The 27,605-nt window shown below is 41.0% G+C and overlaps 1 protein-coding gene across 12 annotated transcripts in view; it reads left to right on the forward strand.

Annotated features, from left to right (window-relative positions):
- CACNA1C (calcium voltage-gated channel subunit alpha1 C) overlaps positions 1-27,605 on the forward strand; it is a 490,124-nt gene that overhangs the window by 341,136 nt on the left and 121,383 nt on the right. For all 12 annotated transcript variants that reach the window (XM_075051200.1, XM_075051188.1, XM_075051198.1 and 9 more), the window contains exons 9-10: positions 3,337-3,509; positions 26,853-26,943. In XM_075051200.1, the coding sequence (XP_074907301.1) occupies positions 3,337-3,509; positions 26,853-26,943 (264 nt within the window). The remainder of the gene's footprint in view (positions 1-3,336; positions 3,510-26,852; positions 26,944-27,605) is intronic.

A 27,605-nucleotide genomic window follows, 5' to 3' on the forward strand; every position in this document is an offset into this window, starting at 1 on the left:
TTTGTGACTTTTCAGGACTTTTCCCTAGTCTTCTGTCCCCTCTTCCAACCCTTCCCATTCCTTCGTGTACTTCTCAGGGTTTGAAGCCTTGTGCTGCACTTTTAGTAGTAAGCAAGAGCTTTGAACTGCTGGAATTCTGCTGTTTTGCTCACTTCCTGTCACTCCTCTAAATGTGAGAAATCATATTGAGATCTGATATAGAAAAGAATTACCTATATTCCATTATCAGCATGGGCAAGAGAAATTTTCTTCTGGAACAGCACAGGATACAGAGCTGGGTGTTTATATTTATGATCTTGACCCACTCTAACCTCGCACAGAGAAAACATCTCTCCAGAATACTCTGCTTTTTTGTATTCCCATTGGCAGATGTATCTTATAATTGTCTAGGAGAAGTAAAGTGAAGCAAACTGAATTTTGGTAAAAACAACCAGATTCACTGACTCTTAAACTGATGTTTTCTTGTTCACTGAAAAGAGACAGATTGCTTGGTGGTTCTGCAAGCCTTTGTCGACCTTATCCTGACATGATAGTGCAATCTTTTTTGAGAAGGCCACCTCCAAACTCAAGATGGAACTTCCATCAGAAAGTTTATTTGGTCCTTAACCTCTCTGCTGAAACTGCAAACAATGACCATTTATTGCCAGCTGTGATGGTGGCAGAGGTAATGTGCACACCTGCTTGCAATAGGAACTGGTCTAAGGTCACCAACTCATTTCACATGGGATGGTAAATGACCATTGATAGTAATTCTTGATTGTGAACTGCATTAGCAATTTCCTGAGCCACCTGTTCTCAATGATTTAATGTTAGTAGAAATCAAGATAATTTAAATAAGTTGTCTTCTTTAGAGAGTCATCTGAGATGTGGAGTATCATACATTGTACAAAAGAAAGCAACATGCAATTGCAGATCATTTAGACTAGGCAATCACAGTATTTTCAGTTGTGCCATTAAAAAGCTAGGTAACAAATTCAGTCCTATACAGTCAGTGTAAAGATATCATGTTAAAATCTCACGTTGGTTTAGTCAGCTCTGCCCCCAGCCTGAGTCTTATTTGAGAGAGACAGTAAGTGGGGACTGACAAGACCCAAGTAGGCATTCAGCTTACATGCATCTACCATAAATGATCCACTTCAGTACACAGTAGGAATTTCACTTTCTGTAAGCTGGGCTGTTTCATGATGTTTTCCACTTTGGTTTCTAAAACAGCCCCTTGCAAGTTATATCCATGCACATATAAATAGTTCTTACTTGGAGTTGAGGGCTCGGTCCCTTTCAAAATTGGACCCATTTGTTCTGGATTCTAAAATACCAGTTTAGGAGCCAACAATTGAAATATTGGGATTTGATTTATCAAACAGGTTCAATAATATATAGCTTCAGGGTTGGTTTTTTTGGTTTTTTTAAGAGTTAATTAATTTGGGTAAGGCACTATGTCAGACCAGAGGAAAGATGTTATTGAAGCAGGAAATATAACTGCTATTGATTGAATTTTTCTAAAATTCTTTGTATAGTTTTTATTGTTGTTGTTGGGGGTTTGTTTGGTTGGTTTACATTTTAAATAGCAAAATAATGCTCCCAGCATGAGAAAATTTTATTTTTCATTCTTGCCGTGCTTGCAATAGCTGTTTCTGCCTTGTGGCTAAGTTTGGTCCCAGGGCTGACTGTGATCTACCTTCAGGCCTGAGAAGTCACTGATTCTCTTCCTCATTTCCACCTTCATTATCACACTCCCATGGGATAGGCTGAACCCTCAGCAATGTAACAGGGGTGAAGATCACACAGGCATACTTTGTCACATATTTTGGCTTGAAATTAAAGCATCATCCTACTTCCATTCTGCTGCAGTGCTGGTTTCATGCACAGCTCATAATATTGAAAGCCTGATCCAAAGCCTGTGAAGTCAATGGGAATCTTTCAGTGGGTTTTGGACCAGACAGGAGGGAAGTATTTCACCATCACTTAGAAACTCACGTCCATCTCAGTTGCTTGAGGACACTTCACATGGTACACTCATTAACATCTTGGGTAGGATTTTCATAATCCTAATATTATCCCACCAAAGTTAGTGGTAGGTTTCCTACTTGTTTTTGCAGGAGCAAAGCTAAGACAAATATTAGGTGAAGGGTTTTTTTAAAATCCACTCATTGCTAACAGTCATCAGCAAGCGTAATGGATAATGCATTGGAGAAAATTACTTTACCTCTCATTTCTAGAAACAATGGGCCATGTTATCTGCTGTGTGTGCCTTATGTAATGATCTGCTTCAGCAGATACAAGACTTAATGCTTAAGTACTCTTGCTCTAGCACTTTTCACAATCATTAAGCTTACTTTTTAAAATACAAGCATTAAAATCTGGTTTAGAACCACAGGACAGAGTTTAAACAGAGGTAGGTCAGCATTTCTAGAAACAAAATAATGCCTTATAGGTGTCTCTGAAAGAGAGGAAGAAAGAGCACCACAGCCAAAAAGAAGGCAAAGCAAGTACCCAAGTTCATAACTAAGCAACATGAAATTCTTGTTCCTATGCCCTCTGTTTTAAGCCTATATTCTCAGTAGTAGTCTTTCATAAAACTATCAGATGTCTACCCTAGCGCACTTTCTGGCAGAATCTATTAGTTTTGTCTACCCATAATTTATCATAGTTGTTGACCCAACTTGAGATTTGAAAAATAAGTTTCATGTCAGATAACAGCCCTAAATACTGAAAGTCTGCAGTAAAATGTTGAGGTCTGGGTTTTTAAATATATTGTCCAGTACTGTGGGTGAAATTGCCAATAATTAAATGTGTACAGAATTGTGAGTACCGTTAATTACACTTACAATTAGCCCAATTTAGTTGTGATTACACATATAATCTTAAAGACAGATTGAAACCTGGCTAAAAATTAGAGCCACCATCTCACTCTCCAGATATCGGATTATTGTCAAACAGTTCATCATTGAATTAAATTAACCATTACTCATATAGATATTTATGGATAACTGCTGGAGAATAACAAGTGATAAAGTGTATTAGAAAGTATATGGTATTGTACATAAATGTTATATATGCATTTTATTTGAATTGTCAATCAAATGTTGAGAATGAAAGGAGTAAAAAAAGGTATTAATCTTTTCCTAAGCATTGGTAAAAATGTGGATGCTCCAGCTGTTTTACATGTGTATCTAGCAAGGAATCTCCATTCATGTGTCTGTCTTGAAAGGATAGAATAAGCTGGGTGTGCTACACAGGATGTGGAGACTTTCTAGTGGAAATCAGTCTAACCCATTGTTTTTCAATCTCTTCCTTCCCTCCGCCCATGTCCTGTCCCTCCCTCCCTCTTGCTAGGGAGTTTTCCAAAGAAAGAGAGAAGGCTAAGGCTCGGGGTGATTTCCAGAAGTTACGGGAAAAACAACAGCTAGAGGAGGATTTGAAGGGATACTTAGACTGGATAACTCAAGCAGAAGATATTGACCCAGAAAATGAAGATGAAGGCATGGATGAGGAGAAGCCTCGAAACAGTAAGCAATTTTCTTCTCTTTCTCTCTCTGTTTTTGGCAAGAGAGCCTGTGCCCACCTGCTGTAGTGCTGAGATGGTTTATAAGGAAGAATGAGTTCTTCCTGAGACTCTCACTGTGCTTATACATGATTCCAGCTTAATGCCTGTAGGAAACTGTGGGAGGGAGAAATATGTGTACAATAATTGATACTGTTCTGCAGATCCTCAGTTCCTTGTCTGTGATATTGATATAAGATCCTGATAATAAACAGAAAAAAGATCAATACTTGTTGTTAAAGCCCACTACTGAGATAAGTTTTAAAATATACATCTGTCTCCTATTCATTTATTTAATTGCAGTTAAGTGTTGCAGGCTGTTTACACATGGTTAATTACTTTGAAAGCAAAGGTTTTTAGGCAGAGCAGTGCTACACTATGGGAGAAGGGATGTATCGACCCTGTTGCACATTGTGGGCCATCTGTAAGTCCACTGAAATCAGTGGAATGGTGTTTGCTTTTGCCAAACTGGAATTAAGGTCTCAGACATTTCTTGTAAGGGAACTGCCTCTTATTCTTCTGTTCTGGAGTTGAGAAGATGTTTGTGCAAAGTGAGGATTCACCAACTATCTCTTCTTATTAGAAATCCTGAAGAAGAAAGGGCTTGGAGAAAGCAGCAATTCACTATATTTCATTACCTTCGTTGAATCTCTACTTCCACCTCCTCTTTTACCAATACAGGCTGTGTAACACTTCAGAAACACCTGGCAGTTATCATTGTTGTGCACTTGGGAAATGTCAGAATTGGAACCTTTAGACAGTTACACAGTCAATGGACAATGGCTCTACTCTTAGCTTTCATTACAGAAATGTGCATTTTCCTAGTTTGATTTTGGAAGAGAAGACGTGAAACATTTCCCTAGAGATGACCCTTCCCACCAAACAAGCAAAATCCATGGGATGATCCAATCAGAAAAATATATTCTAGTATTAGGAAGATTAGACATGGGAAAGTTGTGTCTACAGAGTAAAGCAAGATTTGTATCTGCTCATGATCTTTTGGGGAGTAAGCACGACTCCCTGTTGCTGCCAGAACATTTAAGTTCTTTTAGAAAAAAAAATGTGGGGTCATTAATATCAGGTTACACCCATGATACTTAGGTATCTGGACTTGAAGAAGTCACTGGGGTGACTTGCTCAGACTTTCCCCAAATCAGGTTACTTTGATTTTTATCCTGGTGTCTTCAAAGGGCATATAGCTTACTTTCACAGTTTAACCTCAGTAATTACTAAGAAATGAATTTATTATTCATGACCAAAATTTGCTGTTCTGTGGCATACAATACATGGAAGGTGATGTCTGGTGATCTAAATTAATATATTTGTAGACAGAATTCTCTATTAAAAAAAAAACCACACTACTGCAGTGGACTCTGGTTGTTACACTTAGATGATGTCTGAGTGGGGAGGCCAAGGACTGGGTTGCACACAACTCCACTGAAGTCACCAGGAGACTTTCCCTTGATTTCAGTGGGAATTGGGTCATGTTTATCATGTTTCGTCTTAGAGACATGCCTGCTAAAGAAAAGTGTAGCTGTAGTGGTAAGGTAGTGTGATGAGAACTTGCCTTGGTTACCAGCGGATCTGAAGTTTTTCCTTTCTAATTAACACAAAAATATGCTGCTTTGGTAAAAGGGTTGCGGAATATGTCAGATGCAGATTCATTACATGTGCTGTGGGGTGGGGTCAATCCACATTTGAGCTAACAAGCTCCTTTTATGGGTGGTGATGTTAGAGAGCTGAAAGATATCTTCAGCTTACTTTCAGTTCTTCCTGTTCAGTTTATTAAAGTGAGTTTTGTAACACATGGTTTATAAAATTAGTCGTCTTGCATTCTGACAAGTTGTCTAGGGTCTCTCACAGCTGGCTGTTAATGATGGATTTACATACTATTAGCAAAGTAACTTGTTACCCATTTCTTTTCCAAACTATTAATGAATACAGTTTCTTCAATGCCCTTGGTTCCAAGTGTCTAAGGGCAGTGGTTGCTGACTAGTCCCTAGTACACAGCATATCATTCTCTGTGACACTGTGGCTTTGGGTCTCATTATCTGTTTTTGTTACATGACAGACCAGGCTTGGGAACAAGTGTCTGCAGTGCCTAGTGCTAAACAGTATAATTACACCTCTGTTGAGACGAATTGCTCAGGATATGAAGGAAGGCTGTGGACTGATTTTGGCCACGTACTGGGGACAACGGCCATGCTAACAGAAGTCTCTGCACAAAAGAACACCAGAGGCCAAGCAAACAAGTCACTCCATGAGGTTTATTACATCTGTGCCCCATCTAGAGCAGGATGTTGACAGCAGTATTCTTCTTAGCACCTGTGGTCTGCATCTGTGAATGCCAAATTAACCCTTCTTCTAGCTTTTGTGTACTATCCAGTGCTGTACCTTGCCCTTCCCGCCACAGGCCTCTCGGACTCCGGAAGGAAAGGGTCTCTGTGCCGTCATCCTCGGGTGAGGAAGCAAATAGGCTCTGGGTACAGACGGTAAAGAGCAGCACCCACCCCCTCGCCGAAGCCAGTAAGAATACCTGGATGAATGCCCCCGCCCAGTAGAGTTGTGGAGCTTACACTCTGGCCTTTTGTATTTCATAAATCGCATTCATTTTTATTTTGCAGTAGGCTGTTGTATTTACTTTTGCGCAATTGCAGGTACCATATTGTTTAAGCTCTATTGTATTTCTTGATATTTCTGAATTTTGATCTTTATTCACATGAAAAATGACAACGTGTTTTGAAAGCCAGATAGCTTGCAGACATCCTCGACTAAGATGTCATACTCACTTCGTTCGCTTAGCTCGGGAAGAAACTCCTGGTATACTTACTGTACCTACCCATGTGATTCCACATCTTGTTTATCCTACTGCCTACGAACGTACCTTCTGCAAAACCACCTCAACCCACTCAGGTGCTGGAGACTAGTTTACTAACCATCTCTGACAAGGCCTGTCTGCTCTCCTGAAGCTGACTCACATTGCAGCTGTACTGCTCTTGGGGCTTGATAGATCTGCTAGAAAATGGGTTGAATGAACACTGTGTAACAAAATCAAACCGAGAAGTAGAGACCCTTTCCTTAATGGCTTCAGCTTAAGATAATACCACAGAAAAGGTACCATGAGTAAGTGACAGGGTGTTTTGTTTGGGGTTTGGCAGGGGGGGTGGTATTATCTACTGTGTTGAATGTTTTGGCATTCATGCCAGCAGTCAATCACCACAGTAGGGTTAAACTGAGGGAGAAAGATGGTATTAATTCTCTTCCAAAAACCATCTACAAAATAAGCTCCACTATAAGTGACAGATGGCACAGTTGTAAATGCCCTCGGGAATCCCTTTGGCTTGAGTGCCCCCAAGGCATTTGAATCCCACCTACTGGCAGTGCTGAGCTTGCATCACTGAGGCTCCAATGTCTTCCTTGTCTTCCCGTGTTGAGCTCTTGCTGAAAGAGCTCAGTTGCCTCATATGTGGCTTCAGTGTGCTTTTCTCTCAAGTGCTCTTCAAAGCTCACTGCCTTCTGTCTCTAGTACAACTTCCTGAAGTCCACAGAACAGTGTTACTCCCCCTTTCCAGCACACTTTGTTCAGTGATTAATTAATTAATAATGTTGACTTTTAAGGTATCAGCCCTGAGACTTTCACGTAACAGTTTCCTTAAGTGCACAGGGCAGTTCAGACCTCCTTAAGCTGTTGTTTTAGCTCAGTAAACTTCAGGGGTTGCCTTTGCATCAGTTGCATTGTACTGATGCTCAGGAGATGTGGGCTCCTGCCTGAACTCTGATGGTGACTCACAGCATTAATTTAGAGAAGTCACATCAGTTTTTGCGTCCTCAGTTTCCCCTCAGAGGTTGTTTGGAGGTTTGGGGTTTTTTATAAAGAATATCAGAAGAGTTCAGGAGTTTAATTAAAATATACTTTTAAACTAGATTCTCAGCTAATGTAAACTCTGAGATTCAGCAGTTTATACCATCTGGGCTCTGACCTGGGTAGTCTACCTCAACTGAATCATCCCAAACGCAGAGAACATATGTTTCCAGTCTCTTCTCTGTCCTTGGCTGCAGAGGCAGGTTTTGCTGTTGTCTTGCTCTGTAGAGAGGGCTGCCTGCCTGTCAGCATGGGAACTGCCTCCTGTAAAACAGGGAACACAAGGTGGAAGGGAAGAAAAATTCACTTGCATCCCCATTTGGTTTGACTGCCTGTGCCAGTCCTTAGGGCATTATCAGTCATATTATATATTTGCTACTGCTTTCCTGAAGCTGTCAAACCTTGCCCTGAGTCTCATTGGGTGTTTACAGCCCTTAATGTAATGGTCAACAAGCCCAAGGACTACAACAGTGAGGACCTTAGTGGAGGAAAGTGTAAGAAAGGAAGATAAACACAGCCAGAGTCGGACAATCTGTGCAGCCTTTAGCTGATGCTCTCCATAGCAGAGGTCCTGGCATTGTTCTGAGGCAGTTTATTGCCAGTTGTCTCTCACATGCATTGAGGGGCATTCCGAGAGCAGGCTGAATTCATTCTCTGTGTTTTGGGAAGTACATGTTTAAGGCAGTTTTTCCTTGTTTGCAAACATGATTTTGCCATTATGGCAGATGTGAGGTGGGAAATGTGAAAAGGCTTCTGGGGGCTGTTTGTGTTGATGGTTTTCTTCTGTGCTCTTTCCCTGATGGGCCTTCCACATGGGAAGAAAACATTAATTTGACAGAGGAGAGAAACACATGTCACAGCACAAAACAGCTACTGAATTTCAAAATTACATGATAGCAAAGAGACCCGTCCCTCCTGTTGCCACAGTAACTGGGAATTTGCCCTTTTTATTTTTATTTTTTTTTCTTCCTGAGAGTGGTCTGGAATGCATCTGTGTTGCTGTGGGCAGAAGCAGGAAACCTCAATCCAACCCAGATTCTCCTCCTATTGATATTAATTGGCAAAACTCCCATTGACTGCACTGGGGTCAGGAAAAAGTTGTGAATGGGCAGGGAGAAGTAATTTGATGTTTCTGACTGCTCAGATTTTGCCGTCCCTCTGTTTCCTTCTATTTCAGTTCTATTTGGTGCTGCTGTCTGCAATGTGAGTATGACCATGTTAATGTCAACTGAGTCCCTAAGAGTAACAGAGCCCACTGCTTGGCCTGGGATCTGATAACAAAGGCATTCTGTGATTCAAGACAACTCATTTTTCTAGTTAAGTCATATCCAAGGTAGTACTGTAAATTCAAGAGCTGATTTGCAAGCAGCTTACCCTACAAAAATTTAAAGTCTAATCATACACCAGGGCTTTATTGTAATGGGACTGATGGCTGTAGATAGTCAGGTTTTCATGTAACACAGCAGAAAAATAACAGTACAAATCAATGTGTTGCCTATCAAAAGCATGTAGCAATACTTCCGATAGTAAATTAAATAATGAAAGGTGTGGGAAGGGGGTTGACTCTACATGCAGATTTATGCCTCAGTTAAAGTGGGAATAGAAAATGCCTAATTGAAAACAAGTAGTACAGAAATACAGGCAGATTCTAAAATATGTAAAAAACTAAGCTGTTTAAAAAGAAATAGTCTTGAATCTTCACCTTCAGAGCACCTATTGTAGTGCCTTAGTGACCTTTGGAAATGTTTGTTAAGATTGGAGTTCACCGCCTATAAGGAATCAACTGCAACCTAACTTTTTGGTGGACCACGGATTTTGTCTCACTGCTAAAACCAGTGTTACTTGTGAACAGCACTAATCATGATTAGGTAATAGAGTGTATTTGATTACAGGCTTATGAGAGTCTTCCCTAGGAGAAATGATTTTGAGACAGAGAGGAAGTTTTCAGCTGCAAAATTAAAACTTTTAGAAGGACTGGGACCTCCTGGACCATTACAACTTTTGGAAAATCTGTGCCTTTCATGGAAACCCTTTGTGCTTCTGAACATCGGGCCAGAAATGAGAACAGGAGAGCTGGTGGTTCAAACAGGAGAAGAGAAGAATTTGAGAACTCTAGAAATAGAAGCCTCAGTAATTTCAGCCCAAACAGGGTTTTATTCCCAAGAGATCCAGTAGTAGTTTGACTCTATTACATAACAGGGATAAAAGCATGACCACCTTTCTCTAAAAGTTCATGCATTTTAGAATTTATCTATCCAATTCCTGTTGACTTCCTTTTGCAAAGTCAACTTATATACCATAAGGAGACTCCATGGATCTCAGTGAGGCTATGTACCAAATACTTTCCGTTGACTTTAATGAAAGCTGTCACTAAATCCTGTGCAACCCTTTGGGAAAGTTCGCAGTTTGAAGCTGTTGGCTAGAGAGAGTTTAGTGTACAGATGTAATCAGGATAGCAAGATAAAAGAACAGCAACTTGTTCAATTTTTACATTTAGTAATTTCATATGTCAGCTTGTTCTTTGGCCTCCGAATCATGTGCTTAGTGTACTGACAAAGAAGTAGCTTACTACTTTCAGCCTGAAAAAATAGCATGGTTCTGTGGGATAATGTCTAAGGTAGAAAGTACATAAGAGGATTTTCAAAGACTTGGTTACAGGCTAAAATTTCAGGGTGGCCTAAAAATTCTTGGCCCATTTTCTATGATGAAATTTAATGGGTAAGTACACAGTTAGGGAATTAACATGGAAGATGCAGAGGGGGAAATGAGTGAGTATATTTACAAGATGTCTATTTTAAATTCAGTCTTGACCATTACTGCCTTGAAATTCATGTCGTCTTATTCTACGAGCAAAAAGATGCTGTACTGAGTTAATTTTTGTCTCCTGTTTAACAGAACACACTTGAACTTGTCTGTTGACAGCAAGTCAGTTCACCCTGATTTATTCTAGTTTCATCCGCAGAGTTTGTCCCAACATGTTTCACATACACATGGAAGGACATGGGCAACCACCCCTTGACAGGCACGTACAGCTTGATATTTCAGAGGATTTTTGCCTATTGTCAAAAAGCAATTAAAAAAACACAGGGTGCTCGTATGGGATTTAAGATCATCTAAGCAAAAGCTGTAAGAGGCACAGGCTGGAAAATGAAACCTTTATCAGTTTAGTTCCTCCAATACCAGTTGGTGATTTGAGAACAGTATCATATAACCTGGCTGCATTTTGCTTTTCATGCGTAAATACAAGGAAATAAAAGCCAGTGTTGTAAAATAATTTATTATCTGTCAAAACCTCATCTAAAGAGGAAGAAAGCACAATGTCATCTACTTTTATCATTGTCCACTGATGTGGAAAATAATCATCTGGTAACTAAGAAAAAGATTAGCTACAGTGCCAACAGTTGTAGGTATTTCACAAGGGCACCTGACAGGTGTTTCACAAGGAGTTTAGTAGCTGTGATAGACTTATTCTCTTTCACCTGGAGACAGAGGGACAGAAGAAGTGCTTTTTGGTGTTCACTTCACCACCAGTTTCTTCTAGGGGAAAAAAACTCCACGTACTCAGCTGCTGAGGTTCCAAAATGTGGTTTGTTTGGACGGGAGTGACAGCAGCTCCCAGTTGTGTGCTGTGCCCAATGCATGCTCTGTAGAAAACAGTCCCAGTGGCATTTTTCTACTCTGACATCTTTTTGAAATAGCTTATACACTGCTTTTAATATAAATACTACAGTTTGAGGACACTTACAAAAAGGTCTTTGTAAATGATAAGTCAGCTTTGGTTTTGTTGTGTGGTTGTTCTCTTCACAGAGAAGCTCAGGTTGCAAAATTCTGCATGGGTTTGTGCTACAGATGTCAAGCTTGAGTCTATAATTAGCGTGCTGCCTAGAAAAAGCTTCTGGGACATTAGTTCTCACATTGGGCTGAATCACTCCTGCAGTTCTTAGACAAAAGTCCTACTGAAGTTGCTGGGGATTTTGCCTGGGTAAGGACTTGGGCCTTCTGTTTCATCTGAGGTCAGTAACAAAACATGCAAGTGTCAGCACTTGAAAATACTGCCCAATGTGAGGTCTTGATGCGCCAGAGGCTGCTCTCTGCTCACACGACTTCAATATTGTGTAACCGTCATTCACCAAAGGGAGAGCATGAGATATTTGGGATCTGAAATTGCTTACAGGACTGAATAGTCCAGATAGTGCTGTTTGCCCAGTGCGTAATTCCACTGGCTAAAATGCAGTTGTATCTGGCATGAATTTGACCCACTGTCATTAGAAGCATTTTGCTTCCATAACTGTACTTAAGGAAATGTGGGATCAGACCCAGATAAACTTTTATATCCTTAAAAGGAAAAAACAACATATATCAGAAAAGAACAAGAAAGTATTTGTGAGGCTTCATAGTGACCCTGTAGGTAGCTGCGGTAGCAGAGTACCTAGGGCAACGATACTCAGCACTGTAGGTGAGAGAAAGTAAAGGTGCCATTTAAAAGTGTGATTTTCATTGTGTAAATTTATGTGCAGCTGAAGTAAAGAGAAAAAGATCATTTAGGGTGATTCTGCTTCCACTTTTGTCCCGTGTTCCATCAAAGTCAACAAAACTATGGTGCCAACATTTGACTTTTTCCTATTGGAATAAAACCTCAACTGAGAGTAGACTTCCCTCCTGACTATCTTCACAGGTTGCTTTCTTTTTTATTGTGAGCAAAAAAGCAAGGAAGCAGTAGGGCCTTATCCTTGATAGTTTTGTCTTTCTCCCCATTTTCAAGAGGAGAAAAGAGGAAATACTTAGGAAAAAAATTAGTTTTCTTAACAAAGTGAAATTAAAAATTTGGGGGTTAAGTTATGCTTAGAAATGCTTCATATACAACACTGATTCTTTAAAATATGTATGCAGGTTAATATTTGGAGAAATGTTGTTCTGGGCTCTTTTGTCTAATTTAAAGAAAAAGGCACAGGAAGGCTAAACAAGGTTCTCAGGGTCACCCACACTCCCAGTGCCAGTGTCTCTCACACAATTCTCTGCCTTCTAGACTAGAATTTTGACCTTGGATTGTATCACATAAGGCATTTACAGGTTTGATCAGGGTGGTTTTGAACTATTTTCCTTCTCTGGGAATTCACTGTAATCATCTTAATCACTTTAATAGATACGATTTTCTTGTTGCCCTGAATGTATGGATGGTTCACTGTGTAAGTTAATCAACAAGTTTGTTTTTTATTAGTAATATAATTTCACAACCCAGCTTTTATTAAAAAGCAGCATTTAGGTTCATTGTTCTGTAGATTTCACAACTTCCCAGTTTCTCTTTCTGGCTGAAAGGAAGCTTTGATCATAAAATAAAAAGCAAGCAACCATTTGAAAACCTTCTTCCCCTTCCTCTGCTGATAGTTACTGCCAAGGACAGGTAAATCCTATCTAACCGAACGAGATGTAGAAGCATTTTAGCTCAAGCCCGTGTTTTATGTCAAAGCACAGTTTGGAAAAAACAATTTGTTTCCTTTGTTCAAGTGGAGAGCAAAAGAAGAAAAAGCTGCTGATATTCAGGAAGCCTCAGGACAAAGCTGTGGCCAATGTTACAATCTATAATTCTGCAGTAATTTGTTCCAACATAGAACAGAAGGCCTGATATTGTTTGGTGAAGTGGGAAAAGCATTTCTAGAAAGTAGAGCAAAGTAACTCTTCAGTTTGGGGAAGGTGGGCCAAATTCAGGCATGTGTCTGACTCCAGCAGCCAGCTTCTTGAGTGAGTGCTGGTGAATAGTGACAGCTCTGAGATAATTAAATGACCCTGAAAGGGTCACTGCAATGAGCATCTACCAAACCTCTATGCCAAACTCCAGAATGTGCTAATTTCTGCCCGCAGGCTCAATTTTTCTTCTTACTCTCTTGCAGGCATCAAAAGGTATGTAAATTAAATAAGGTCCCAGGCTGCTGTAGTTCACATCTGGGAAAAAACTCTTCCTATAAGATCCTCTGTGACTGAAAAAGTTTTGTGATAATCTACATGTGCTCTTGCTCTCTTGCAACTGAGGATCTGGCTTGTGGTGTTCAATTTAGTTTATTCCAGCTTCTCCCTTCCCTGACTCTTGTAACCTGGAGTGCAAACAACATTACACTGAGAACTGCTAGAGCAGTGATGTGTGACCAGCTACAGCATATAGAGGCTGACATTAATGTTGATAGGGCATTAAGTTTATCTACTATAAAAGCTATTTCCCTAGCAAAGACTGCCTGGTGAGATAACACCTCTGTTTTGCCTGCTGGAAGAGAGACTTATGTTGATGTAGGAATCCTCTTATGGTACTAATATGTTACAGAGAAATATCTTTGAAGGTAAGGCTTTAGAGGGAATCCATTGTTTATATAGCTGGGGAAGATACCTTTGTGCAAATAAATTAATCTCTATCTGCCCTGTTGGGAAGTACTTCTTGAAGCTGTCAAGATTTATCCACTGACATTTTGATTCCACTTCTCAAGAAAGGACTTAGAGGAAACGGTCTGTGAGAAAACTGCCATTGCCATAGCTTCTCACGGTTTGGACGTGCTTTATTTCGCGTGGTTAGAAAGGCGTAGAAGGCACTCAGTACTAGGATCTCCACAGAAAATTTTAGGAAGATATGCCACAAACCCCCAAGCTAAGTATTTATACAGCAAGGTCTTTTTTTTTTTTTTTTTTTTAAGTAGATGCCTAAAATGTGCTCTTAAATCTTTATAAGGGCACTTATAAAGTGGTTTTAAAAACTGTGGAGTATTCAGCAGTTCCTGCTGAAGTCAGCGAGAATGACCTGTGATCAGTGTTTGAAAATCAGTTACCACTGCAGATGTAGCCTTAAGAGTCTCTTCATTGAGAAGAAAGCATTGGTGAGCAGGACTGAGAGCAGCTGAAACCCAGAGGATTTTTTTTAATGTGGTATAAAGAACTGTTAGGAGAGAGACTGTGGTGTTCAGTAATGGTAGCTGAGGAACACGGAGCATGTGTTTGGAGTTAGAAACAACTGTTGGGGGTGAGAATTAGTTGTATTACAGTATTGCCAACTGAGATCAAAGCCACAGTGTGTATACATAAATTAAAGCATGTGTATGTACCTCCTTTTTACAGAAAACCAAAGCTAGTATAGGTGGGGTTCAGCTGCCTAAACATATTAATCTAATGCCAATTTAGACACTTCATGGTACCCAAGACCTTCGTTGTGGACTGACAGATCGAGTATAGCAGCTGTGGCTTGTACTCTTGCAGTGTGACAGTTGGAAGGGCATATCCCCGGTCGGATGTCAAAAATGCCATCCAGTGCCTCAGAAGAGGCAACTGAGTGTGGTTAGTCCAAACACATGTAGGAAAAGTTTAGTAAAACTAGAACCTTCAATATAGTTCTTATAAGCTGAATGTCTTAAGTGGTCTTGGTAGATAGAAGAATGTGATAGGACCAACTGTAAGAGAAATTGTTCTGATATGAGCTTTTTTCCCCCCTCGGTCTAAGTGTGTATTCATCACGGCCTATCTACCTATCTCTTCTTTTTCCTTAATGTATTTTATATTGTCACTTGAAGATTCATTTGCAGGAAGATAAATACTGAGGCCCAGACCTTGTATTCCTTGGCCCAGTCCAAGAGCTCTGTGTGAGAAGAGGTCAAACTGGGAAGCCTCTAGGAGACCAGGACAGGCTGAGGGAGGCCAGGGGGGCATTAGCAGAGCCCTCCCACAGAAACTGTCATATCCCCCGCCTTCCCTGCCCCTGACTGCAAGGTAGCTCGTGTAGTCCATCACTTTCTTAAATCGATTCATGAGCAAGCACACAAGAAGGCAAAGATAATAGTATTTTGTTTTAAATGCGAGTGGAGTTAGAAAGCCGACCCTGCTGTTGTGAAGGCCGTGCGGTGGGGCGGCGCAGTGGGCTGTAGCTGACAGGAGGTCTGCGGAGCTGGGACGTTCCTGCGGCGGAGCTCAGAGACAAGGACTCTGGGCGATGTTACACAGCCGAACTAGTATATATGTTACTGACTTGATAGCCAGTGCTGGTGCAGCTGAGAAGAGCCACCAGTTGTGAATGGCACCCAGCCCTTTTCAGCGCTTTGGTGGGAAGCCTGGTAAGCTCGCAGCAGGACCCCGGTACAGGCCTGGCGCTGAGGGAGCAGCGGTCACGCTCTCTCTCTGTGCCTGCTCACTTCTGCTTATTGGGTGAGAAACTTCACATCCACTCCAGTACAGTCTGCTAATAGCATAAAAATCTCTGGTTGTATTTGCTCCTGGGAAGAAAAGCAGGTCTCTCCATCCTAGTTATCTCATAAACAGCATCAAGCCTGGAGAGGTGGCGGGGGAAGGAAAATGTTTCCAACTGGGGAACCAAACTGAAAATAGCTGTTGCACTGAGCCTGCCTGCTGAATACAGCAGCTCTTTAGTTAGCATGGTTGCAGAGATAAGTCAACAGATTAGAGAATTGGCCTTTCAGATCTTGAGGCCTAAATTCAAAATCAACTTTAGGGCCCATGGGTGTTCGTAGTGCTGCTCACATCCTCATTTCCATTTACAAAGTTCACAAACCACAGCATGATGAATCTCACTTATTGTCCACTTGAGGAAGGACTGGAGTCAGACATGTCCCTGTAAGTGCAAACTATAGAGGTCTTGTAGTTGACCCAAGGATAGGTAACACAGGGGTCACTGGAGATCAGGATGAGGATGTTACCAACTACATTAAAATCCATAGGCTGAAGTAGCAGAAGGGTTAAGCATCAGAACAAGGATGCAGTGGCAGAGCTGCATGGATCCTCACAGATGTGCAGATCAAAATGTAAGTGTATTATCTAGCTGTTTGAAGAACCACGAGCAGAATAACAGGGCTATGCCAGGTCACGAATGACTTGCTTTAACACAGCTGTGTGAGGGAAGCTTGCATAACACCTGCCCACACTAAGCTTAGCTCAAGCTGTTGTTATCAGTCCCTCACTCTCCTGCATGCTAGAAGTATTTGCAAACTAGGAATCTATTATTTCAAGGCCACTATAAAATGCCTGTTTCTTTGGCTCCGGGTAATTGACCTATTCTCAATGCCCTACTCAAGAGGTATGAAAGCTTTAATTACAGGTTTGACAAGCTGACTTTAAGGGCAAAACTCTTTAACTTCAATTCGCTGCTTTTCTCCTGGCTGCACAGTAACACAGAGCCTGCCCAGCTAGCATGTCTCATGCTTCTGACTCATGTGATATTGTGATAATAGTGTCTAGTATCAGACTAGTCATTATGTTAGCAAAGTGTCTGAAAGAACACCACATGCAGGAGCAGCACGCAAAATCACAAGCATTTTATTTACTAGGCACAGAAGAAATGTAGCAGACTAGGGTTTCAAAACAGAGTGTTATGCACATTTCAGAATAGGAGAGGTAAGTTCCGTTTCAGATCATGAAGCTGAATAGAATCTGTTCAGTGCGATCCATGAATGCAACTGTAGGGGTCCAGTGCTTTCACACAGCCCTGGCTCCAGAGTGACCTAGATCTGATGTGTGTGTTGCTGTACCTGTCAATCAGTGAACTGAATTGCTTGATTGTTTACCATCAAGGAAGGCATCATCCAGGAGCCTTCTCACACATCCCACATGAATACTGCTATTAGAAAATGTCTGCACTTGCCAAGAATTAATCTCTGTCAGGCACTGCTTGTGCAATGGGACTGCTCAGATGGACAGGGCCTTGCTGCTCTCTTTTCTTGATAATATTAATGCTTAAATATTTTAAGGAAGTCACTTCTAAATTAAGTCTTCCCAGATGCAGGAAGCATACACTACTTTTTCAGCTTGCAGAGTGGTATTTCAGATGAAAATATTCAGTCACTTATTCTTTCCCACAGTCCCTTCACCCATGGCCCAGCCTCTGACCAGTTGCCTTGCCTGTCCTTTGAAATAATACAGCCCAATCTCTCCCTCACTTCTCCTTTTTTTTGTGATGTTCTGCCAACAAGGGCCAGCCTCCAGGAGAACAGTGTCCTTCTATACCAGATATAGTCCTCAGAGAGACCTACCTTCTCATTGGCACAATTCCTGCCTAAGCTCCCTGGCTGCAGGGCTCTGTGAGCTCCCTCTGGGAAAGATGTCCATGGCTCCCCACCTGCTGCACTATCCAAACAGTTCCTGCTGTCCTGACATATCCTTTTATGTGCTCACAAACTGTAGGCCACTCACGGAGTTTTCAGGCATCACCCACCTTGAAATGGCTTGTGACAGGCAGGAATGTCGTAAAACAGCCAGCGCTGCATCTCAGTCACTTTGAAGCTTAGCAGTCTAGGTGGCAAGCAGCACTCACCAGAGAGTTTCTGATGCCCTAAGCAGATAGAGTTGGAAGTAGCTTCTGTATTTTTTTTGCTTCTCCTGGACTCTACAGGGAAGACAGATTCACAGGACTGTGAACTGAAAGAACAAAGGTGCTTTGGCTGAAGTAGAGATCCTCATCAAAGTTACTGGTTCACCACCCAGGTGTATATTTGTATGGGTGGGCAGGCGCAGAAGTTCCCCCATGCACAGGAATTTCAGGAAACACGTGTCCTGCTTTAAAACCACATTTGTGCTTGAAACTTATGTGCTGGTTATTTTCATTAATAACAGTGCTAGTAAGCAAAATATGAATAGCGCCATGATTATTAGAGGGACAAAAAGGATCAAAGCAGGAGGTTTTTTTCTTTTAGTTGTTGATTTTACTGTCTTGAGGGCACTTTCTTTGTGGTTAGTTATTTTGTTCATGATCAATGTTTGTATCACTTCCCAACACATTATCTACAGTGTTTGCAGCTCTCATGCCTGCATTTCTAAGGCGCCTACCAGACCAGCCTGCAATAATAGAATCCTTCTGGTTTCCAAGTGAGGTGCTCCTGCTTGTTGTGCCCATGTATCGTTTTGCAGGATAGATTCAGGCACATTTGATGGCACTGCAGCTGTCCTACCTTCCTCTGCTAAAAATCATAAAGAATGAAAGAGAAATCTTGCAGAACCATTCAGAATGTGCTGTTGTGATTTGTTCACCATCACAAAATACTGTTGAAAGAGTCATAGATCCTCAGTTGTTTTACTTTCCTTTTTTCTTTCTTTTCTTTTTTTTTTTTTAATGAATTGCTTCAGAATTCTGTGGGGAATGAGAAGCGTTGCTAAAAAGTATTAGACTGACACCAGAAACTTACACCATGTACTGGCAAGTAAATGCCTTGCACTTTGGCACATTAGTTGTTGCTCCTAATAAGGCAAACAATACAAGTCGTTTATCAGACAAGAAAACCAGTTCAGGATGTCATAGGAGAATCCACATTCAGGAGAGAGATATCTTTCAAGATCTGTTCTGGTAGCAGTTCTGTCACCCTGTGACCCAGCCCATCTGTCCTTCTTCAGCCACAGGCATTAAGAGAGTTACTTCCATTGCACTTGCAGGCAGATACTCTGCAGTGAATGGACTCCTATTGCAGACTTAGAAGTTTGCTCAGCAGTACAACCAGTTACCCAGGGAGACTACTCATCTTGTCCTTTTTAGCGGAGTTAGACTCCTTTCCATAAAGTCTGGGTGAGTCCTACGTCCTGTACTTAAAAGACATTTGAGATACCACAGGTTATGCAAAGAATATCTTCACCCTTCAGGAAGGGAAATGCGAAGAGGATTTTAAATTCTTCCCTTCAAATACAGAACAGAACATCTGTGAGGCTTGCAAAGGCTGTCCCTTGGTAGGGCCAGGAGTTTGACTGTGCCCATTACGTGGTCCTCTGTGCAGTGTGCTTTCCGCTCACCAGGTGAAATGAACAAATATTTGAGGAACGCAGCATATTACTGTCAATATTGCTATAAAAAGAAGAAAAACTGCAGCTGTTCAAAGTAGCTGAGGAGTTTGTTATACTAAAATAAGTCCCAGGAAGATTAATTAGTAGCAAGGTAATGCATTCATAGGTGTGCAGTGATCTGCATGTGGTAATAACAGATCTGTTAATCATATGCCTGCACAACTGATACATGCCGCTACCTCTCCTATTCCTCTTTGTGTACGGTATAAATTCACTTAGCACATGGCTATATCCCCTCACCATCATAGGATGTGTATGTGCATACGGTGACACTCTGGAAGGGGAGGAGGACATGTAAAAGCAAGGGGGGTTTTATATAAACGATATACATTGCAATTTGTATTATAAAGTATATCATTTATCTGTGTATGAAACGTTTGATGATACGATACTTCGTCTCAGTATTGGCAATGTTTCTACTTTCTGCTACTCCATTCAGTAAAACAGTGCTACACTGCATCACTCTTCTCTGACGCAGTCCAATGCCCAGCCTGGTTTTACTGTAATGACAGGTCTTGTTACTACGTGCTAGCTGCAGCACCTTTGCTGCCGGTTCACTGGTGTAAAGATCTTTTTACCGAAAGCCTTTTTCTTTTTTTCACTGAAGTGGATACAACTGGCAATCACTTCATGGCTCTTTATTACTATCTTAAATTCTGTGGCTGACCTTGAGTGAAACTGTGAATCAAGCTCTCTCCTTGCAATTGCAGTCATTTGTATGTAACACAAAATTAGGTTATGCAAAGTATATATATGACATGTATTTAATGTAATATTGTGTGTATAATACTGTTAGTATAAGCATTGGCCTCTGAGCCCTTGGTAAGGATTTTCCAAGTATTTTCACAATTGTTCTTGATTTTTTTTACTGTGCTAGATTCACTGATGCATTCTGCCTAACTTTGAGAGGCATGTAACCACGAAGATCCTACATATAGTTCAAGTTCTCTTTCCTCTTCTCCTATAGAAGACTTCCTGTTGCAGAACTCCTTTTCAAAACAGAAAACACAAGAGTTCCCCAGTCATATCTAGTGTATTTTCCTGACAAAATCAGGATATCTAGAGAAAACTAATAGTTTACCTCTGCACACTTTACTTTCTGCATGCTGCTTGCATTTAAGAACATACTCACTGATTGTTCCCAAGATATTGTATGCATGTAGCAGAATGAAAGCTGTATCTTATTTAAGTTAATGAATAAGATGAATGAGTGCAGCATTTCCAAAACAGGCAATGAGAAAAGGAAAGCTAGGTAATATTCACATATTAATTAAAATAAGAGCTCTCCACCAAAAAAATATGAGTTGATTGATATTCTGACAGCTACCCATAGACTCATTCATGAAATGATAGGCATGAAAGGCACCATGGGAAGCAGGGTTTTTACTGGAGACAAAGTCATTCACTTGATACACATTCTGTTAAAGGAAGCAGCCTGGATATTGCAATTTATTCTTGTTGTGCTTGATGAAGAAAGAACTCTTAAATCCCAGCCGGAGAATTCACAGGACTTCTTTGCTCTTTAGGTTTGCTTTATAGTTCTGCAGAGTCCCACTTGGGAGACATTAGCATCAGTAATAACTATAGTACTTAGCACTTATTGTAATGTGTTTCATCTGCAGATCTCGGAGAGATTTGCAAGGTGAGTGCAGAATTATAATCCCCCTTTTAGAGAAACTGAACAGATATGTAGAAAGGCTTGGTGATACGGCCAAGGTGACACAATAAGGTGAAATGGTGGTAGAGTGACATCAGGTCCTTCTAACATCAAATGCCAGTGTGGGCAAAAGGGGTTATTTAGACCCATATTTTGCAAAGTAATTCAATACCAGTAGAAATCAGAGTGTTGGAGAAATTGGAGTCTAAGTGAGCATATTAGAAAAAACAATCAAGCGTATTGTTGCTTTTCTTAATCTGAAAACCCACTACAGGTCTTTTTCAATATGAATGAACATACTGTTGGATAGTCACGCTGTTTCAAGTCAGGTACCTAACCCAAGGGCATAAGGTAAATGCCCAGCCTGTCCATACGGTTGAGGGAGACATCAGTATGGCATTCAGAAAACCTGTGATAGGAATCTATCTGCCTCTGTAGCCTAACTCAAACAGCTAAATCGGAGATGTGAAGTCAGGTGATGTGAATAGCCTTTGACATACTCAGTTCTAAAACTAATGCACAGATCTGCAAAGTCATGCAGTAATGTATCCTATTAAAATCTGTGAAAAGTTTATGCTTTGTCTATGTTTGTGGAACTTGGCACCCATTGCCCAGGCACGATCTTCTCAGGATCTTAAATTGTCACAGTATTAAAGTGAGATTCAGCAACAAGTGTGGCAACATTATGTAATCCAGAGAGATAAATCTGAATATTAGAACTACTTCCACTGCCGAGATAACAAACATGTCATAAATGCAAGATGCAACAGTGGTAATGATATTTCTGAACTGGGAGCTAATATTATTCTCTGAGCGCGTAAAGGACAAATTATGTCTGGGCTACACAGAAGGGTATTTGCTTGTGCCAGCTTTCTGTTTCGGTGGTTGGCTGTCTTTTGGCAACCTGCCATCTAATAATTGATTGCATGTCCATGGGGCATTTCGTTGGATGTTAGTGCAAGAGTAGAGTTGGTATCAATGCTTCATGCCAGTGACGTGGAACAGAGGCTCTCAAAGGGTCTTGCACATCTGTCTGTCTAGCCAGTCACAGATTGCAGACTCTTTGTCCTTATTTCTGTCTGTTGGGCCTCAGAGCTAGAATTAACATAACATGAAGCATTTTTCAGATTTCTTTTTAAGGAATCTGCTACGTAGCTTTTGTTGTTGCTTTAGCTGCTGCAGGAATGCTATATAAGAAATGTGAAATTGGAGTTTAGGTGGTCCAGGAGAAAAAGTCTACATTCAGAGATGAGCCACACTGTGGCAAGATGTAGGAAGCACGAAGGCTTCAGAAGCAACTGTAGAGTAGAAAACCTACTGGTCCTTATGGTTTGCACTCTGTTGAAACCATAAGATACTTGCACGCCTTTAAAAAGTTTTCACTTCCCTCTAAAAAAATTGCTATGCTATGCTACCTAGAGAATATGTAACTAATGGGAGATTTCATCAACCAGAGTGAATTACGGATGTGATGATAAATCCAAAAAAAGAGATTCCCATGAAAGCAAAGCCACCATGACTTGCTTCTGGAATAGGTACAGTGGAACAGGTTTCTCAGAGAAGTTGTGGATGCACCAGTCTTCAAGGTCAGGTTGGATGGGGCTTTAAACAACCTGAGCTAGTGACAGATGTCCCTGCCCATGGCAGAGGGGTTAGAACTAGATGATCTTTAAAAGTCCCTTCCAACCCAAACCATTCCAGGATTCTGTGAAATATGTAATATCTTCTATGGGACCTGTCCCTGTGTTGTTGTCAGTGGTTCACTGTACTGGTTTGGTTGATGCAAGCTGCCCACTCTGTGTATTCATTGCCCTGTTAGCTGGACTGCTGCTCCTGGTGTAGTCAGGCAAAGGCAAGCTGCCTGAATGGAAATGCCTTCTCACTCCTTTGACAACCTGCTGTCACTTAGGATGGATAAGCATGGGGACAGAGGTGTTCTCTACTGTCAACAAGTCAGCTATATACAGCATTGATATTTAGTTGCTTGACCTAATACCTTAAGGTATTAGGTGGGCAGTTGAATAGTATGCATGGGGATCGATGGCTGCCTTGCCTGTGCTGCAGTTTGGACACTGAAGTGCCTTCAATGCAAAATATGTGGTAGATGGAAGATTTAATGGTCTGCTTGAAGGCCAGGAAGTGGGGAGGTGGGATCCCTCTATGCCTGGCAGAACGAAGCCCTCTGGGGATCTCTGGTTTGGTTACAAGCACTGAATTTTTTGAAGTTGACAGAGAACCACTCCTGTAAGACTGCGTAAGTCACTGACACATGGCACAGGACACAAGGCACCAGGATTTCCACTGCTAAGTCACTTTGTGCCCAGGTGGGAGGAAATCTACATTTGCCTCTTTCTTGCCTTTTTCTCAGCTCCCAAAATTACAGGGAGGAAGCGGCCACTGAGATGGCATAGTCTGTATACGATGGTCCTAAACATAACTCTGGTCTGGACTAGAGCCCACCATTTAGAAAAAAACATCTCTTCCTGATTAAAACATTCCTGTGGTGGATTTACCACCAGCATTCTTGGTACATGGTTCCAGTAATTAATTACCCGGACTGCAAAAAATGCCTGCCTTGTTTCTAGACTGGAGCCAGGGTGTGGGCACAAGGCCTGTGTCTCTGAGAACCGAGTCAGATAACAAAACCATCTGGGCAGTATTTGGTCTACTTCCTCTCATATTCAGGTCCAGTTTATACACAACTCTTCTGCAACATCTTCTATTTTCAGGATTTGTTAACTGGCCTGAATAAACCTCACAGCACCTGCACACATGATTATCCCCTGATATTGAAGGGGATGTGAGGTGTCAGGTAAAGTAAGTGACTGCCCTGCTGAGAGCATACCACATTGGGGAATACAGTCCTGATCTCCCATCTGTCCTGACCGTTAACTTCTAGGCCGTCATTCCTCTAATACTTGATACTATCTTAATACTTTTTATTGTCCTTAACATTTTCCATCAGTGCGGTGTAATAAATGCCTGTGAGCTAGTGCCAGCAAGCTAGCCTGAACCACAGGGGTCTCTTCAGCCCACGTGCCACTGCACCTGCATCCCTCACTTTACTTAAATTTGGCTTTTTGCAACAGTAAGATTAGGGAAGTGCCAAGTATGCTCTAAGATGTCTCTATGCATGCACCTTTGATCTGCGTGGGCTGAGGAGCTCTGTGCACAACAGGCAGAGGATCAACATTAAGTAATGCCATGAAAAGCCATGCAGCAGGAGGGCATCAGAGGGTGAATGCTACATGTAACCTCAAATGGAGATCATGAGACATAGTCTAGGGGTATCCTAGTTTGGGTAAGGCAGTATACGTATGAGTGCTGGATGAAGGTTGTTAATCTCTAGAGATGGGGAAGAACAGAGAAATGTGATTACCCCAACAACTTTCCTTTAGCAGCTCTGACAATTTTGAAAGAGTTTCTAGATATTGGAGCCGTTTAGGAAGAAAGCCAAGGAACCTCATTCAAAAATAGGCTAGTCCAGATTCTTACCCTAAGGGTCAGGGGATAACCTGGGGACACATTGTGATTGCCTTAGTCTCATCAATTTCAATAGGTCAGACAGTCAAACAAGAGGAGTTTTGCCATTGACATCAATGGAAAAAGGATTTGACCCATAAACTTAAATTCAGCAGCTTCATGTTCTCAAAAGCCAGATACAAAAAAGAGCAGAAGGCAAGGAAGTGTTATTCTCTGAAGATCTGTTATGGTATTTCATACTTCCGTATACCTTTGTTTTTCATTTTGTACTTTTAATTCACATGATGAAGTTTTCAGACAGAAGTGGATGTCATGTGTAAGCTGAGTTCCTTGTTTTTTTCTTTTGCCTGTCACTGGCTGCATGTTCTCTATTGATGTCTTGTTCCTGGTACTTGACACTGACCATCTTGTCTGTGAAAGGAAGCACTCCAGCTGGCTTGCCTGATAAGAAGAAAGGAAAGTTTGCTTGGTTTAGTCACTCCACAGAAACCCATGGTAATGTTCCACTGCACTCTGTGTCCACACTGCGTGTATCCGTGTGTGTGTATGTCTATATATCTCTATACAGACTGACATATAATATAGCTTTGTGTATTTCTGCATGTGCGTGCCTTGCTTTTTCTATTGCTTGTGCAGTGTCCTCTTCATGCACTCAAGCTAATAAGCTGCTCTGCAAATCAATCTCTTGCTAATGCCTTCCAAATTGTTTTCCATTTGCAAATAAGCTCAAATATGTCTTGAAAGTGCTTTACCTCATCTTCAAAGATGACTTGCGAAATATCAATGTTTGGGTTTTTTTCCTGAAGAGCTTGGTCTGGACTGAAGATTTTAATTATGAATGTTGTTTTTTCCTACAGCTTACTTGACTATTTCATGTACATCAAAATATGAATTCAGTTGATTCCTTAATTTGTCTTTCCAAATAGGCAAGATTATTAAAACATCTAGTCTTCGTAAAGGAACAGGCACCATTAGAGTACAATATTTCATACTTACGTCAAGAGTGCTAAAGAGTTCATTATTTCATGTGGTCCTTAGAACACAGCACAAGAACTTTAGATTTCTTAAGACGTGTGTGGTAGGCATGTGAATTGTTGGGGTGGGATGAAGGAAAGATAGTTCATTTTGAGGGACATTTCTACCATAATGTTTTCAAAGCAGCAACCCATGACCTCTTTGGAAGAACCTTCTCATATTTTTCTAGCTTTTGAAAGAAGACCTGGTACCACGGCCCATTAAACATCTGCCCAATTGAAATGCAGAACCTATTTTTTCTACATTGCCTCCTTTTACTCCAAGGACCCACAAATAGATATGTTCATAGTGTTGAGTAGCATATTCTTAAAGGCTGTTGGAAGGCTCTCTAACAGCTAATAGTGCATGCTCTCAAGTTTCATCTGAGATATATATCCAACTGCTGATACAGGTCATGTTCTGAAGTACTACCAGGCATCTGAGAGATCTGTTTAACTCCTCCATCACTCAGTTTTAAGTATCATTTTTTCTTTTGTTTTGTGTATTTGAAAAGCAAGGAGGAGGGAAGAGGACACATATTGGCTCCTATCCATTACCCTAACTTATATTGAATGATTATGTATTAAGGACTTATTAGAGCTCATATAGGAGCTGGGAGCACCTGGTGGAATGGAAATGGTGATTTTTTTTTTTATGGCCTGTAGAAGCAAATAAAATATTGATGTTTGATAACAGATAGAATATGTGACAGGTCATTGGATCCAGATGAAATAGGTTCACAGCTAAGGTTGCTTTCATTTGATGTTTGTTCCATGATACTTCTGTAAAAGCCTAGGAGATTCTGTTCAGTTCTTAGCTGGTCAGTGTCAACATAAAATCTCCACCATAGTCCATATTCATTAGCTCCTTTGTTGCTAATATCTGAATGGGTCAGAGACTCTGAATTCCCCTCTTATCGCTATAAGTCCAGTTTATAAGTGTAAGGTTGAAATATATTAACAGTTAGTGTATGACAAATGAGCAATCGGTATTATTTATGTGGTATTTGCTATCAGGCTAACAGAAGCCATTGTCTGAATACATGTCAATGTGGTACTTTGTATTCTAATCATCACACAAAAGATTGGGGAGGGCAGTGAGGTGGTTGGGCTGGTGCAAGTAAAGGGGCATTTTTTTAAAGTGTTCCATTGAATCAAACAAAAGCTTCTTGTTGGCTTTGCCAAGTTCTCTAATTTTCAATGGTTGTCATTCATAAGATTTCCAGGAACTGACTCTGAAAGAAAGAGAGCAGCTGCTTCTTCACTTTTCTTTAGCATTTGAGTAACCTGTGTATGTTCCTGAAGTCTACCTGCCCAACCTGGCCTGTGCAGGAAGGCACTAGACTTGCTAAGCAAGTTGCTTAATCCTCAGGAGCTGCAGCTGAGGGTCTTTTCATTAAAGCAGTTCCTTCACTCATGTGATTCATTAATAGATGTGCCAGGTTCTAATGGCAAACCCTCTCTTTTTCTTCCCTTTGACTCTTACAGTGAGCATGCCCACCAGTGAGACCGAGTCCGTGAACACAGACAACGTCCCTGGAGCAGATATTGAAGGCGAAAACTGCGGTGCTAGGCTAGCGTGAGTACATATGCACAGATATATGTATGGAGGGGTTGGATTGAGCTTGGTGGGTTAAAGCCAGGGCAAATGTCAGGCTTTTTAAGGGGAAGAAAACTCCACAGTGGGTGAAAGGAGAGGGTGCAGAAGATCTATTGATCCCGGTTCTTATCTTAATTGCAATGTAAACTCACTCTGGACATTAGTGGAGAGCCTCTGGGTTTACACAGATGTAAATAAAGCACAGAATGCCCAGGATAAGCAGATCTGGTTTTGCATAATAGCTAAAAGAAGAACTCATAGATAACAGTGTTCTTATTTTAAAATTCCTCTTTGGTGATAGATAGTCAAATCCAGTATAAGTAGAACAAAAAGTGGAAATGATAGGTCTATTTTAATTTCTCTAATGATTCTTGTACACTTTACAGTGTCTTGTAATAGAAACACATGGATGATATCTCCCATCCTGCAGCCTGGATTACAGTCTTAAAATTCTGAACACAATACTGTACTGACAAAGAAATGCATCAGTTAGGAGGGAGTAATGCCTCCTTGAAATTACACCATTGTAGTTAACGGAGATGTTCAAGAATGTATGAGATGGCGCTTATGGAATACCATATTATGGGGTATATTTTTTAGCATCAAGAGATGCTAAAGAGAGCAACAATTGGCAAGAGGAG

This window comes from Buteo buteo, chromosome 19 (genome assembly GCF_964188355.1).
Source record: "Buteo buteo chromosome 19, bButBut1.hap1.1, whole genome shotgun sequence".
NCBI lineage: Eukaryota > Metazoa > Chordata > Aves > Accipitriformes > Accipitridae > Buteo > Buteo buteo.